The sequence below is a fragment of the Stegastes partitus genome, unplaced genomic scaffold, assembly GCF_000690725.1.
Source record: "Stegastes partitus isolate 25-593 unplaced genomic scaffold, Stegastes_partitus-1.0.2 Scaffold36, whole genome shotgun sequence".
Taxonomy (NCBI): Eukaryota; Metazoa; Chordata; class Actinopteri; family Pomacentridae; genus Stegastes; species Stegastes partitus.
The window spans coordinates 567,949-584,278 of record NW_007577767.1 but is presented as its reverse complement, the minus strand read 5'-3'; the positions used below and the strand labels follow the sequence as shown (position 1 = coordinate 584,278).

Sequence of the window (16,330 nt, the reverse complement as noted above, 5' to 3'; positions counted from 1 at the left end):
TGTGTGGTGTGGTGTTTATTTTTTTCCATAATCAATTATCTGTTTTCATGGATTAGTCTGCCTTTCAAGCTCAAATACACTAAAATGTCTGATTGCAGTGTCTCATTTGGAAGACTTTTGGAAAACTTTTTTTGAAATTAGGACAGTTGGGCAGATTGCTCGTCATTTTCCAAAATCATGAACTCATGGTCATTGCAGTTAAGCATGAAGCTTTGCCTTGTTTAAACAGCATGACACAAGACAGGTCAGGTGATCACTACAGTAATTAGGATTCATCCCCTGGCTTTACATTACTTTGTTGATCTGTGTTGTCGTGAAGATACCTGACTTAAGCCCAGAGGGCTGTACTACGAAGTGAGATCAGTGGGTTATCAGGTATGTTGAGCTTAAAGCCAGAGTTTTCAGTATCACAAAGGTGGTGCTTTTTACCTGCTAGGTCTCCATGGTAACTGATGCTGTGGAGCTAACCTGGTCAGGAGTATGTTATGTTCAGAGTATTAGATTTAAATCAGATGAAAGAAGCATCTCCCTTGAGCCAAATAATTTCCTGATGATTCTGTGAGTGATACAGACTCTCATGTTGTCATGGGAACGTGACACTCAGCCGATGATGCAGAAATCACATGGTTTTATGTTTGGCTCTGGTTTGCTGTCAAGTTCATTTACACTGCTGGTGCTGCAGCTCATAGAACACAGAAAAAAGACTATTCTACTGGTATTTATTACAGAGAATATTCAAAAACATTAATTTTGCTTTGATTTGACCAAAAATTAAAGTGATATCCTGCATTATGGGACAGTGTCAGACCTGAATGTACTTCAATACAAGATCAGGTTTAAATAGATTAAGTTTAAAGTTTAACAGTTTAATGTGCAGCTGTCAGTTTGATATAATCGGTAAAACACAAACATTGCACATATTTAACAGATTTCTACCAGCATTTTTGTCTTGCACCATTTGCAGTAGCAGCACTTTTTACCGTCATTACATTTTTATATTCCTCATTGTTCTCTGTTAAAACATACAGATTGAAACAGCTGCACAGGATCATTTCATTTTGTACAGCACAAGAGTCACATGATGCATTAAATGCCTTCTTTTATGTGAATGTGCATGCAGTTTGAAGCAGAAAGTTTGAGTTAAAAAGTTGAAAGCCTGCTTTATGGTACCTGCTATCTCTGCCTGGAGATTTAGTTTTTGTCAAGCCGACTTACACAAAGAAAGTCCGGCTATGTCAGACTTGCTTCGTAGTACAACCCTCTGGAGCTGTGTCATTTCCGTTTGTGACACTGGCAACTACAGTTTGTTTGAGGTACTTCTAAGGGCTTAATGACAATGTCCACACAAGCAGTGTTCCTATAAATCCAACAGTTTAATAAACAAATCTTGCATCTGAACTTCAAAAGTAAATTCACAAAAAAAAAAAAAATCCACTTGTCCTATTAAAAAAAAAAAACTGATTCTGTTGCTTTGGCTGCTGTCCAGTAGCATCAGCACAGGTCAGTTAGGTAACCTCATTCATTACAAATATAAAAGCTGTGTTCACGATCCAGTCCCTTCCCATTCGTCCTCAACTTTGATCCCAACATGTGAAGAAGCACCGCTGCCCCGTGTGGATGTGTGCACTGTGAAGACTTTGTAAAGTTACATGGTCTCCTTTAACATCCTTCAGATTGAGAACAGCGTGTTTCTCAATGAGTTGGTAATGTCAAGCAGTATACAGTTCCTCTTCACTCTTGCTGGTCTGCCAGATCATTCTGTTCAAAGTACCTGCAGGACAAACAAAAGTACGTGGGTATAACAGCATGTGCTTCTACACTGACACTGCAGTATATACAGTTGACAGCAAAAGTTTCCATACACTTGTAAAGACCATACACATCATGGCAGTCTTGAGTTTTCTGTGACTCCTGAAACTCTTAATTTTCGAGGATGGAATCATTAAAACAGATGCGTCTTTGTCACAAAAACAATCGTGCACTTTAGTGCTTTTGTCGATTTATTAGAGGTTTTCTGGAAATATGACAAATTGACTGACAGCGGCTTGACTGAAGTTTGTTCCTGATCACATGGACACTGAAAAGGCCTTCTGGAGGAAAAACTTGTGGTCAGATGAAACAGAAATTGAGCTATTTGGCCACAATGATCAGAAATATGTTTGGAAGAGAGAAGGTGATGCCCTTAATCCCAGAAACATCAGAACTACCATCCCACATGGTGGCGGTAGTATTATGGTCTGGGATGTATTTGGTGCCAGTGGAACTGGAGCTTTACGTACTGTAAATGAAATAATGAAAGAGGACGATTACCTCGACATTCTTCAGGAAAACTTAAAATCATCAGCCAGAAGGTTGGCTCTTGGATGCACTTTAGTGTTTAAGAAAGACAATAGCCCAAAACACGCATCAAAAGTGGTAAAGAAATGGTTAAATCAGGCTCCGTTAATTAAGGTTCTACACTGGCCTTACAAAAGTTTAGACTTAAACTCAATTGAGAACCCGTGGACTGAGCTGAAGAAACAAGTCTGTGTCAGAAAGACAACAAATCTTGTTGAACTGCATCAATTCTATAAGGAGTGATCAAAGATACACCAGAAGCCTATGGACGGCTACCAAAAGTGCCAGATTGAGGTGAAAATGGCCAAAGGATATTTACCCAAATATTACCACTGCTATATGTTTATTTTTGACGCACCAGATTTTAGTATAGGGTAGTATTTCCAGAAGACCTGTAATAAATCTATTAAAGTAACTAAAATGCATGATTGTTTTTGGGACAAAGTCGTATGTGTTTCAATCATTCCATAATAGAAAATATTGAGTTAAAGGTCAATGGAAAGTCAAGGCTGCCACAACAGACATGGGCTTTACAGGTGTATGTAAACTTTTGTTCACGACTGTATATGGGTATGATCACCCTAAACAAATGAGGCTGTAGTAGTAGTAAGTGCCACTAACTTATGCAACACACAAACATGTAGACATGCAGCCAGCCTTTATATATGTGACCAGAGAAATACAAACTATCTAGTTTCACCTGGCAACAAGACAGATGAGTAGGTTGAGGGCAGGCAGCTTCTCATCCTCCTGGCTATCCTGTGGAATCATTAAGCAGAACAGATAGTTCATATTAAATACTGTATTTTCTTTGTAGAGTGATCTGAGGGTTATGAACGATACATTTATTGTCTCTGTCAAGATGCAAATAAACATAGATTTCCAAAGAAAAATGTTCCCATTTTCTTTCTATGCTTAGCTCAAGCTCCACATTAATGTTCCACCGAGTGCCGGTAGCAGAGCCTACCAGCGTGCTGCGGAGCTCTGCACACCTCCTGGCCAGCTGTCTGATGGAGGAGTGAGCTTCAGGCAGCAGAGGCTTCTCCAGGCAGGCCAGCAAGGCATACAACCAGCGACCCTGTGACAAGAAAGCAATTAAATAAACAGAAAAATAATTGAAAAAAAACATTTTGCAATGATTCAATTACAGCATGATTATTGTGAGTGAGTTTTTTAGATTTCAAATTATAGAAGTCAGAAAAATGATGAGAAGACAAACACGGTGTCTTCCATAATGTTGGTATAATATTTTGCTAAACATTGCAAAAACCTGTCTTCATTTACATAGCATAAGCTAAAAAAATGTTAACTTTCTGTCATGTTCTGTGAATGCTAGGATATACCCACATTCATGACGTAAAGCTCTAGCAAAGCTAACGCTGCAATGTGATTGTAGCATTGGACTCGTGTCGAACTGGCAACCAGCTGGAAAAGGTTGAGTGACTTCATGCACCAAACTTACCAACTGTGGAACAAATTCTCTTTCCTCAAACCAGCTGATAAGGATTTCCAACACCATCAGCACTGTGGACTGTAGACACACAGGAGGGAGAAAACGAAAACATTCATCAGACTGTTTGGTTTAAAGCCAGATAAATTTCTAAATGTGGGAGGTAGTTTACCTGGTTTAGTCTGCTGACGATGCTCAGGAAGGGAGGGAACCCCACCTGAGTACAAACAAATGTTGTGAGAAATATGCCAGCAAAATTAAGATGCTATGTTTCATAGCACATGAGGGCAAAAAGTAATATACTCAATATATGCATTGCACAAACAGTACAAGACATGATTAATTTGGTCAGTTTTATTTTTACACTATTAGTCATTAGTTAGACTATTAGGTGGTGGAATCCAGTTTGATATTTTCCTTTTGAACTCACTTGAAGTTTTTCACATTTTTACACAATAATCAAATGTCCTAGGTCTTAGTGATTAGCAGAAACCCAGTTTATTAAGAAACTTTGAGTAGACAGATCACTGTATAAATAGATACAAAAGAAGGCATCCTTCTGTTTTTCCATAAACATGTATACAACCTTGCTATAGTCCAGTGCTGGCTCTGCATCTGCATCTGTGTGACAGGATGAAGTGCCCAGGTAGACCTTCTCTCCTAAACAAAACCTCTTCCAGCCCTCTTCATCCGTTAGCTTTGGCTGTGAACATAAAAAAAAATACATTTATAGCAATTTCAAAAACAGTTTGCCTCTTGTCTTGGAAAGCGACAGTATCAACATTTCCAGTGCTCATGCTCCTGATGAAACTCAGGAAACCTCAAGCTGAAACACCCAACATGATGCCATTAAATGTACACAGCACAGTATTTATCGAACTATTGAATGGAGTATGTGCCATCTTACCATCAGCACATTGTCGTCTAGAGACTGGCAGCTCCAGTGTTTCCTGTTCTTTGTGATACTCTGAAAGAAAAAATAAGCACAACATTATGCTCAAAGCTTTAACTTTGGAAATGCAGTGATCCTACCTAAAAGCAAACCAGCAAATATCAGTTATTAGATCTGCTGATTAAGAAATGGTCAAAACTTGGCAAAAGAAGCACTTTTACAGCATGAGTTCTGAGATGGGAATGTTACTTTTTTTTTTTTTTTTACCTGTCTGACATCGGAGAAGTTACTGACTTGCTGCTGCTGCCAACTGAAGCTGGGAGAGAAACCCACTGGAGCTGCATGGCACCCTGCGACCTGAAATACAGGAAATACGATCATCACACTTTTCAAAGATTGTCTCACCTGCAGTCAATCCCAACAATCAATGCCTGACAGTAATAAAAAGTGACTGAGCAATATTTAATTATTTAAATCAGTTCATGTAGCTGTCCGTTCTTTGGGATCAACTTGAAGTAAAGAATCACAGATTCAGCTCAGCAATACGCAATCCTCTGCATCTTTATTCATTTGACATATTTTACACTAATAATCACCATGAAACTTCTCCAGCTGATTACTTCCAATAAGACAGTTTTTTATTGCATTACACATTTTTTGAAATGTTATGTTTAAATATAGAAATTAGGTATTATCTATCTAAACATTCATTATTTTTGCATACAGCAGAAATCTAACCGTTTGATAAAGCCAGGTTCAAAATTGTTCTTTTGTTTATTTGATATATTAGAATCGATTTTTAGAGAGCAGATTTTGGATATGTCTTTTATCATTTCAAAAATGAGCCAGAAAAAAATACACATTTTCAGCATGTTTTTGGAAATAAAATAAAGCTACAAACAGTATATTAATAAATCCCTCTATAACAGCCTCTAAAATTTAGATGTGGGTAAATGGAGGGTCTGATGTATATAACTGCTACTGAAGTGGAGAGTTCTGGCTCAGAGTATGAGGAAAAACACATTTTGAGAGAGCATCATTTAAAGATATGATAGCAAAATAAACATCTGAATGTGCATTTGAATGTTTTTCTTTCCACTCCGTCTGAAAGAACACATTATGGAAGCAAAACATGCCCAAATCTTAAAACTAATCAGCGTACAAAATTATTTTATGATATGCACCATAAGCCAATGTCACAGCCATACAAAGGATTTTCCATCCATCCATTATCTATTTTTTTTAATTAAATTTCCCTTCTGGGATAAATAAAGTATTTTTCATTTCATTTCATTTCATCTATACACCGCTTAATCCTCACTAGGGTCGTGGGGGGCTGGAGTCTATCCCAGCTGACTCAGGGTGAAGGCAGGGGACACCCTGGACAGGTCACCAGTCTATCACAGGGCTACATTTAGAGACAGATTGACAACCAAACACATTTACAGCTACGGACAATTTTAGAATCACTAATTAATGTCATTATGTCTTTGGACAGTGGGAGGAAGTTGGAGAACCCGGAGAGAACCTATAGAGACACAGAGAGAAAATGCAAACTCCACACAGAAAGATCCCGGGAAGGCCAGGATCTTCTAGCTGTGAGGTAACAGATAGGATTTTATATTAAAATTATTTATATCTACTCACAGATGCATTGACTGTTTGTTTCTTCTTCAGTTTCTTGGGGTCAATCTGAGCAACCACCACCTCTGGACACAGTGACGCCTCCAACCTGATGAAAAAGAAACACATGATTTAAGCAGCTCCAGGAATACACTGCAAGAAGCAAAAAGACTCAAAAGGCTAAGGTTTGCAGTCAGTTATTAGTATTTTATTTGTAAGTAGACTACATTTAATAGTAAAAAAAAAAAAAAAGTATCTCAAAACATAAAATAATAATGTGTGTATCACAGCAGGGCCACAGAGAGTGGTGGTCTGTTAGACTTGGACATCCAAGGCCATAGTCCTAAATATTTTATGAATAGACCTGGAGCTCTCTCTCTCTGATATCAGTGATCAAAAACGCAGCACGTTTATGTTTTGGGTCCTCTATGTGTCACTCAAGCTACAGATCGACTTCATATTACTTGAACTTGCACATTTTGTGTCAACACCAGTCACAGGGCTTGTCATTGCCGGTGTGTGGTGGGAGCTAGCCAGCTAATCCTCTAAGGCAGCACTTGAAGGGTATGGATATGAGACACCTTTTGAAAAAGGAAAAGGGTGAAGGCAGTGAGACACAGGCTAGGCTGAGGGAGGTGGAAGAAGTGTTGTCTCTTTTTAGATAAGTTGTCATGAAGCCAATCATGGGCAGTGTTCTGTGATTCTTGTTAGCAAAATTGTCAGTGTATTAGGTCTGATTATTATTAGTTATTTATCACAGTTATTGTGTTAGAGGACTTAATGGATTTTTTTTGTTGTTGTTGTTCTCACTGGCACTTGCATCTCTTCTCTTGGACTGCCCACAGGGTTGGTCACCCAGATTATATCAAATCATAGAAATATTAAAAACTCAAATGAGTATTAAAAGATACACCAATCCCACTCAAGCTAGTTGCTAAAACTGGCAACTTTGGTCTCACTCTGTGGTTTTTAGACGTTTGTTTCACAAGGCACACTATTTATGAATACATGTATGTATACTCATATGCAAGGCACACCTACATATAAATATAGCTGTGAATCGTGATGAATACGACTAATTTCAAGGCAGTAAACCACTGGTCCAGCTATCCTGCACTCACAGTAACAGTAACGTGGAGCATGGGCTATGCAAAGTGATAAAGTGAGATTATCTCACTTTGCCTGAAAAAGAATGTCTCACACTTTATAGTAATTTTACTTTTAACTAACTTTAAAATTATGCAATTGTCAGAACAACATCCAAATATTTCCGCACTAGACCAAGCCCTCAGTGTTTCAATATTATAACAACGCCTCTGCCATAAAGTCACACTAACCCTCCACTGCCTGAACAGAAAACATGGCTGTTTGTGGTAAACGTACTGGACTTGTCGGAGGTACTCCTGAGGGTTTCTAGGAGGTCCACTCAGGTCCACCTGCTCGGTACTGGCTCCACAGTCCACGGGCAGCAGCCTCGGCATTAGCTCCTCCACGTCCGACTTCATTTTCTATCGACTGCAGACTAATTTAAAACCATAAGAGCTAAAAGGTTGTCCTGCTAAAACAAAATACCAACTTGTAGCTGACCAAAACAATGAAGTTTCATCAAATGCTCACTGTGCTCACAAACTGGGACGCCATCTTGTTTGTAAACGCAGGCTGATGACGCTATTTTAGTGCGCGATAATCGTTGCCATGGTAACAAACGTATTGTCAGCATTTAAAGAAACGAGCGAAGTCCACAAAATGCCCACGTTTTATCTGTCAAAACATTTTTCTGTCATCGTGTTTCCTTATTTGTTTCACAGTGGAATGTAAATCACAGAACGTGTCCTCAAATATTAAGCTCTAAGATCAAATAAAAAATAAAAAATACCTTTGACCTGTGACCAGAAAATGTTTTGTATGGCAAGCAGCTCTCTCATGTTAATGATTATCCTCATGGTAGCCTTATATCTTATCTCATCCCTTTCAGTAACCATTGGGGTTTCACGACAGCAGCAGCACAGAGGCAATGTCCACTTGCCAGCACAACTGACCCCAGTTATTTTTTTTACCCCATTATGGATATTTTTTACTTGATACACTCCTTTTAAAAAACCAAGAATGGCTGTTTCACAGACGTCTAGATTCCTGTGGATTATAGGCGCAGCTTTTGTGATTTTACCTCACTTCACTGTGGGATTGTTGTCTGACTACAAGATCTGTGGAGATTCTGAGTGTGAAAGTAAGTGCTCCTGATACAATTCCAGTTTTAATCGTAACACTATGTCTTTTTCAAATAAATTAGAAATCTAAGCTTTCTCATAAATCACAACGATCTTCAACTCTGCTTTACTAATGCACGTGTGTGTGTTTGTGTGTGTGTAGGCCTGCTGAGCAGAGTGCAGGCAATAAAGGACCACCGTGGTAAGGACTGCCGTTTCCTGAGCTTCAGAAAAGGAGACACCATCTTTGTTTACCACAAACTAACTGGAAAGAGAGAAGACCTCTGGGCCGGCAGCGTATGTCTCATGTCTCTATCCATCTGTCTCCTTCTCTACGTAAAGAAGAACATAATAAAAAACGGATCCTTTCCAAACAGTCTCTAATCACAGGTTCTAAGTTAATGAGATTAGTCTTGATTACAATACAGATGGTTTAGATTGCACTGATTGGCTGTGATAACATGTTTTTAATGACTGTTGCTTTTGTGAGGCTGTTGTGAGACTTACAAACACAATTGCCATTTTGAGCTCCCTGTGAGTTAATTTATATAACAATATAATAACGCACGACAACAGATCGACACAGAGACACAGCATTTAGGTACTGATTAAAATAAAAATGAATCACTTGAAGTTATAAACCACCCACACAGTCATTTCTGAGCTTTGTGGATTTGAGGAATCTTCTTATATTAAATCTGAGTGGTTCTTAGCTAAGGTTAAATTTCAATCATTGTAAATATGCAGTGCTTTCTGTAAGCTGCAGGCTTTCGCTGTAAAATGTTTCAACCAAATGTACATCTGAAAGTACAAAACTGTTTGCTATGACCCTAAATTAGAATTAGTTGAATTGCTGCTAGTTAACAGTGGTCACAAAGACATTTTGTCCCATTTCAAAGTGTATGTTAATAACTTTCTGACAATAACAAGATATTTGAATTGAGTCAACAAAATGTAGTCTAACTAAAGCTTGTTTATAAATGATATAAATGTAAATGTCATTACATAGACTGCAATATAGTTAAACAGAAATACCATGCCAATATTGAATTTCTTTTTGAATTAAGGATAACTTTTATAAGAAATTAGAGCTATTTAATATCATATAGATTAATTTATCATACATATTCATTTCAGATGTATCACTCATCTATAAATCACATGAAACTGACACTGGGAAAGAAGAAAACTTTCTTTAAGTGTTTTTTAAATTATTATTATTATTATTATCATGATTATTATTATTATTATTATGTCTCTTGTCTCCTTTTCCCTTGATTCTCCCCTCTGTTCTTCCTTCTTTATTTAATCCATAAATTGGTTTGTCATATGGAATTTTGATTGCTGTAATGTTTCTTTTCTTGTATCAGATTGACAGACAGTTCGGCTATTTCCCAAAGGATGCGGTGCGAGAGGAGCAGGTTTATGCAACTGCAGAGAAAGTAGTGGAAACACAGGTAACTTCAGCAACTGTTCAGTTCAAAAGTGTTTGAACAAAACACACACTGATCAGCCACAAAATTAAAACCAATGAAAGGCCAATCGACAGAGGCTACACCACAGAACCCACAAGATTCAAATGATTCACTGCCAGCATCCAAGTTCCAGACACCACAGGACACTGTTGTGTCTGTGGCGGTCACAGTGTCTACTGTCCACCTGTTATTGCAGCACAAGGAAACCTTCACAATCATAGGCAGCTGGTTTCAGTATTGTGGCTGACCATGAGTATATTAAGTGATTGTAATTAAGGAGAAAGTAACACTTATATTTATTGCCTATACATTTGTTCCTTGCCTCATTATTTAAGAGTATTGTTTTTCTGTTTCCTTCAGGAATCAGACTTTTTCTGTATGGATGAGTCTGGCTATCCCATTGACTCTGCTCATCTGGACATTGAGGATGATGACAGTGATCAGAAAGTCCAAATCCAGGAATCAGAAACCACCCAAACCACCCCACATACAGAAGACACAAATGTTGAAGGTCCTCTGACATCAGCAGACCCCTCTGCAGAATCTCCAGTTTCAGCACAGAAAACAGAAGAGGATACAAACAAAAATGTCGATGATGCTGCAGCCGGGCCTCACGAGGAAGCACAAGAGACTGCTGCGAATCTGAACGAACAAGGTGGGTCTCCCTCTTCTTCCTGGCTCGGTTCCTCAGTGACAGGATGGTTAGGTCTGTCTAAAGAGGAGCAATCTGGCAATTTGGCTGAAGGAGAGAAGGAAGATGAGAGGAAAGAGATCCAGGCAGAAGATTCGCTCGCTTCTTCAGTGACAGGGTGGCTGGGGTTTGGAGGACAAGAAAAACCTGACGATGCCAAAGAAAGTGAGAAAACCAGTGAAGAAACTGCTGAATCATTCACTTCAACCATGACAGACTGGCTCGGCTTTGGAGATGAGAAAAACACAGAGCAAGATGAACAAAAAGAAATGGATGAAGAAAAAGAAGAACCGGTGGAGAAATTCAGGAGTAGGAGGATGTCTTTGGACCTTGAAGGCAGCCAATTACATGTAGAGGAGAATGAAGAGATTGGGACCTTGGGTTGGTTGGGGAATGGACTGTCGAATACGCTGGGGTTTGGCCAAACCAATCAGGACTCAGGACATGAGGCAACAAATGGAGGAGAAAGTGAGGAGGAGAAGGAGCAGCCGGCATCTAGTTCTTGGTTGAATGTGGGGATTGAGGACATTTTAGGTTTTGGGAAAGATAATGTTGGAGCTGATGAAAGGACAGTAGGTAGCTTTAAAGAGACAGATGAAGATACAAGGTCACAACAAGAAGAAGGATCACAGAGTGTGGAAAGCCATCAATCACAGTCTGCTCTTACAAGTGAGGAAAAGATTGAGACTAGCAATGACTTACAGGTGGAAGAACCTCCAAAAGACCCAACCACCCCACCCACAGAGGCAGTCACTGCTGACAATAATGATAATGATTTAGAGTCTTCAGACAGTAGTAAGAGCAGCGTTCTGCAAGTAGATTCTGAGTCTATGGATGATCGCAAAGATCTTACTTCTAATACCAAATCTGGGGAAGAATCTCAGACTATAGATGGAATGTCCTCTATGATCAACAGCTTTTTCCAAATCGGTGACAAAGGGGATAAAGAAGATGCTTTAGAAGATGACAGTAAAGAGAAAAACAAAATGGATGAGGAGATACCTGCAGAAATGGAGGGCGAAGATCACGAGATGCCTAAATCAACAGGAAATGAGGGTAAGGATAATAACAATGAGCCAGGAGAGGAAGAATTTAAAATACAGTCTGACAGTAATTTGAGCCCTGACCACAGTTCTGTGGATTTAAAATCAAACTCCATCGAGCAGCCTGAAAATAAGGTTGAGGAAGATGATAAAGATCAGCTGCAAAGTGAGAAAACAGAGAGTGTACAGGACGAAGGGGCAGAAGTCACATATCAGGCAGAAGAATCTATCGATGTATCTGACATGAGTGGTGACAATCACGAAGGAAAGAGCAGCAATGAAGAGACAGAATTAACTCACAGAGAAACTGTCAAGGCTCACACTGAGGAATCAGCAGAGGAAAGTGAAGTCAGTAGCGATGTAGAAGACAGCAGCACACAGAGTCAGCTTTTCCTGTCACAAGCTCATGAGAGAAATGAACCAATCCCAGTTAAGGATGAAAGTTATACTCCTCAGAGAGCTGAAACAAATGATGATGATTCACATACACTAGCTACGACTGACAACAATGCAGAAACACTGTCACATCACGGTGAGTTGGGACATGAGGAAGAAACACAACCTGTTGAGGGCAGCTCTGAGGAATTCGAATCCTCTGACTCTACCAGAACAAGCACTGAAAGTCTGGATGAAAATGCCTCTGAGGAGAACAGAGGAACCATCTCCTCTAGTGGAAGCACAGCAAACACAGATCAGGCCTCTGTGTCTCCACAGACGGACCACAGGGTCACACCAAGTGATGGTGACACAGACGAGCTAAAGGAAACTGTTGAAGGAACTGTGAATGACAGCGCAAACAACCTCCAGCAGGCTCAAACTGAGAAAGAGACATCAGGCGCTGAGGAAAAAGATCTGAATGAAAATGACCTAAAGCCAACAAAGTGCTCAGAAACAGAAGCTGGGGAAGTGGTGGAGTCAGAGAATGTGAGGGAGTGGGAGACATCAGAGGTTGAGGAAAATGAGAAAATAGAGGATTTAAAGGAGGTGGAAGAGGTAAAGGAGGAAGAGAAACAGGGAAACAAAGAAGGTGAGGTGGAGGAGTCAAAGGAGGACAAAAATCAGGAGGAAATGGAAATGAAAGACATGGAGAAACAGGAGGAGGACGAGGAATTAAAGGAAGAAATTGAAGAGAAAAAGGTAGAAGATTCAAAGGAGGAGAAAAATCATGAGAAAGCAGAGGAGGTAAAGGAAGAGAGGGAGCAGGAGGGCATAGAGGAGGTAAAGTTAGAGGAACAGCAGGAGCAACTGGGGGACTTGAAGGAAGAGAGTAAAGTCGAGACATCAAAGGAGGTGGAAGAGATAAAGGAAGAGGAGAAGCAGCAGGAAGTAGAGGAAAAGCAGAATGAGGCAGAGGATGGAAAGAAAGAGGAGACACAGGAGGAAGTACAAGGAGAGGAGCAACAGGAGATAAACAAAAAGAACAAACACGAGGACATGGAATTAAAGGAAGATGAGATGGAAAAGAGAGAAGAGGATTCAAAAGAGGAAGAAATACAGGAGGGTTTGGCAGAGTTAAAGGGAGAAGAGAAAGGGGAGGAGACAATGAAGGTAAATGAAGAGAGAGGGCTGGAGGAGGCGGAGGAGCGAGAGGAGGCGGATAAACAGCGGAAGACAGACGAATTGCCAGAGGAAGAAAATCAGGCCAGGGAGGAGGAGTTAGAGAAAGAGGAGAAACAGGAGGACTTAAAGGAATTTGAGGAGGTAAAGGAAAACGAGACAAAGGAAGAAGACGGAAAACAGGTGCAGTCATCTCATTTGGAGGAGTACGTGGAAAATATAGGGACTGACATTAGCAGGCCTGAGCCAGAGAGCGATAAGAAAGGGACAGAAGATGAAGAAGACTTTACTGAATCTGCCGCAAAGACTGAAAGCCCACAGGCAGAGGTAATGGATGAAAAGATTAAACAGGAGGAGGTTGACAAAAAGCATCAGGAGAGCCATATGGAGGAAGACAACTTTAAATGTTCAAATGATCTTCGTCCTCAAGCAAGCGAAGAAAAGCCCGTCGTAGAAAGAGACAGAGGTGGCTCTGAGGATGGAGCAAGTTCACAGAATACTGACTCTGATGTAAAAATGAGTGAAAATCATGAAAATACAATGAGTAGTGAATCCTGGAGTGAAGGATGGAGACTTTCAGCTTCACCTACGGATCCTGTTGAAAGTCAGGCTGTGGTACCTGAACAAGCTGGTTCACCTGTGCCAGAGGATCCTCCTGAGTCTTCACTTCCACCTGGAGCAAGTTCACAGAATGGTGCATCTGATATAATAATGAGAAAAGATCACGAAAATACAATTAGTAGTGAATCCTGGAGTGAAGGATGGAGACTTTCAGCTTCACCTACGGATCCTGTTGAAAGTCAGGCTGTGGTACCTGAACAAGCTGGTTCACCTGTGCCAGAGGATCCTCCTGGGTCTTCACTTCCACCTGATGATCTCAATAGAGGGACAGCAGAGAGTAAGACCAGAGGAGCTTTTGGTCTTTTCAAAAATGCATTTGGTTTTTTTAGCCAAACACCCACCACTGAACCTGAAGGGTCCACAGAGTCCGCTCAGAGTTTTGATGCCAATCCAGATGAGACATCACAGCCACAAGCCTCTCTGACTCCTGAACAAGAACCAGACTCTACGCTTGACTCAAGTGAGAATCAAAATGTGCACACAGACTCTCCCATCACCACATCCACAGAGCAGCCACAACCTTATCTTCCTTCTGCCGAAATCCACCGCCATACTGCATCTCCAAACACAGAAGCACTCCTCCAAACAAAAACCATTTCCAAACATTACAAGAACCTTCTTGCAGACATGAGTGTGGATGACATGACTATTTTGATAGAGCTTTTTGGGCAAAACAAGTTGCAGTTTTTGGATTACATTTTGGCCAGTTCAGAAGGCGTGACCGAAGACCCTGAGCATGACGAATCTATATTGTCAGATATAGAAAGACTTCTGCATTATCACAGGGAAATGCTGGTGGCTCCTGGCGTTAGGCTCGCTGATGCACCACAGGAGGACAAAGAAAAGACTAGAATGCTCATCGCTCTTCAGAAGCTGGAAATGCTGTTAGAAAGAGTAAGAAAGACTTTCAACACAGGAAAATACGATCATCAAGGTATTTTTGTCTACTTTGCCTCAACCATCATGGCCAGTATTAATGATATTTTGATGTAATTTTATCTTGAAATCAAAGTATGGTTTTGGATTACATTTGTTTCAATTAGAATGCATGTGTTCCCCTGTCAAATGCAGCTGAGGCCAGCTGTGTCGGTGCATCCTGCTCAACTCACAGCAAAGATAAGGAAGTGAACACTGAGACTGAGCTAAGGAAGACAGAAGATTCTTTGGTGGCCCGGGATAACAACATCCACAGAGATGGATGGATGGCACTGGAGAAAGACAATAGCCCAGTGGGTGGTGGTGCAGGACAAGAGAGGGAGACTGTGGATGAGAAAAGAAGAGAGAAAGCAAATGAAGAAGAGGAAGTGTCTCCTCCTCACATTCAACCAGGATCATCACAGCCACTGGAAGGTATGGATGACCCAAGTATCCGTTAATCAAGAAGGACTTAAAGCTGATTAAAACATATAAAGCAATAAGATGTGAGAAGCAGTGCTGCTCGACCTGCTACATCCTCGCTCCCCAACACACAACCTCGGATGGCATGGCCAGAGCAATATCTTCAATTTTTTACAATAGCATCATGCAAAGACAAAAGTTTTCAGTATTGTATCATCAATATCATTATGAAAAACGGTGGAAAGTGTACATTTTAAATACCATTATGTATTTTGCTCAAACTCCTCAGTGATGAAGCAAATTCTGGACTTCGTACGTCAGACTGCCGAAGACTCTGTCGTCCATGCTTATGCAGCGAAGGAGCTCCTAATATGGATTACTGTGCAGGTAAGAGCTACCAATAGATTTTCAATCCATGGAAACTGAATGTAGGTGTCATTTGTTTACTATATGACATCCACAGTGATGCACCAGACAATGTTTCTAGTGGTGATTAGGATGAGACCTTTGTTCACAGTAGAGTGACACTGTTTTGGGGGGGTTTGTGAAAATTGCTGTGTTGGTCTCTAACTTTTATTGCTGCCTTATGTAAGTGTGACTGGCATGTAGAAGGAAGCCATGACGAGTCATGCTTAATAAGCTTTTTATGGTAAATGGTCCAACTTTGTCAGATTATACAAAGCACTTCACAACACATTTCTCATTGACAGACATTGTACACCATGCAACGTGCTCACCTAACATGAGGAGCAACTTGGGGTTGAGTGTCTTGCCCAAGAACACTTGGGCATGTGGGGGCACTGGGGATCGAATCGGCAACCTTGCGATTAGCCTCTAATAGGCTTAATTATTGGTTGTGTGGGATGGCCTGGCCACTGTCATCAGCGCTGGGCTATATGTCTTATTTTTCCTTAACCTGCAGAAGTTACTGTGTATCAAATTATACATCCTCATGATGACTCAGTTCATAGCAGGGCACATCTTGTTATCTCAGAAACTTTCCCTAACCCACTTTACACATGTTCTGTCAACTAACATTAGATTCAGAGCCACATTTGGCTTCATTTTTGTACAGGGCACCTTCAGGCCCCTTCAG

General features: G+C 40.4%; 1 protein-coding gene across 1 annotated transcript; it reads right to left on the bottom strand.

The window, feature by feature from the left end:
* Positions 1–1,354: 1,354 nt before the first annotated feature.
* gemin2 (gem (nuclear organelle) associated protein 2) lies at positions 1,355–7,962 on the bottom strand. Its single transcript, XM_008302118.1, has 10 exons — positions 7,686–7,962; positions 6,327–6,411; positions 4,947–5,036; positions 4,695–4,754; positions 4,374–4,490; positions 3,960–4,004; positions 3,800–3,868; positions 3,305–3,415; positions 3,038–3,096; positions 1,355–1,771 (listed from the first exon to the last, which is right to left on the bottom strand). The coding sequence occupies exons 1-10, from the start codon at positions 7,805–7,807 to the stop codon at positions 1,732–1,734; spliced, it is 798 nt and encodes a 265-aa protein (XP_008300340.1). The 5' UTR covers positions 7,808–7,962; the 3' UTR covers positions 1,355–1,731.
* Positions 7,963–16,330: the final 8,368 nt, after the last annotated feature.

Coding starts and splice junctions, on each gene's coding strand:
- gemin2 (XM_008302118.1), bottom strand. CDS start 7,807: ATGAAGTCGGACGTGGAGGAGCTAATGCCGAGGCTGCTGCCCGTGGAC. Junction 4,755..4,946: donor ACTTCTCCGATGTCAGACAG/GTAAAAAAAAAA, acceptor TTTTTCTTTCAG/AGTATCACAAAGAACAGGAA. Junction 3,416..3,799: donor GAGAATTTGTTCCACAGTTG/GTAAGTTTGGTG, acceptor TTCTTGTCACAG/GGTCGCTGGTTGTATGCCTT.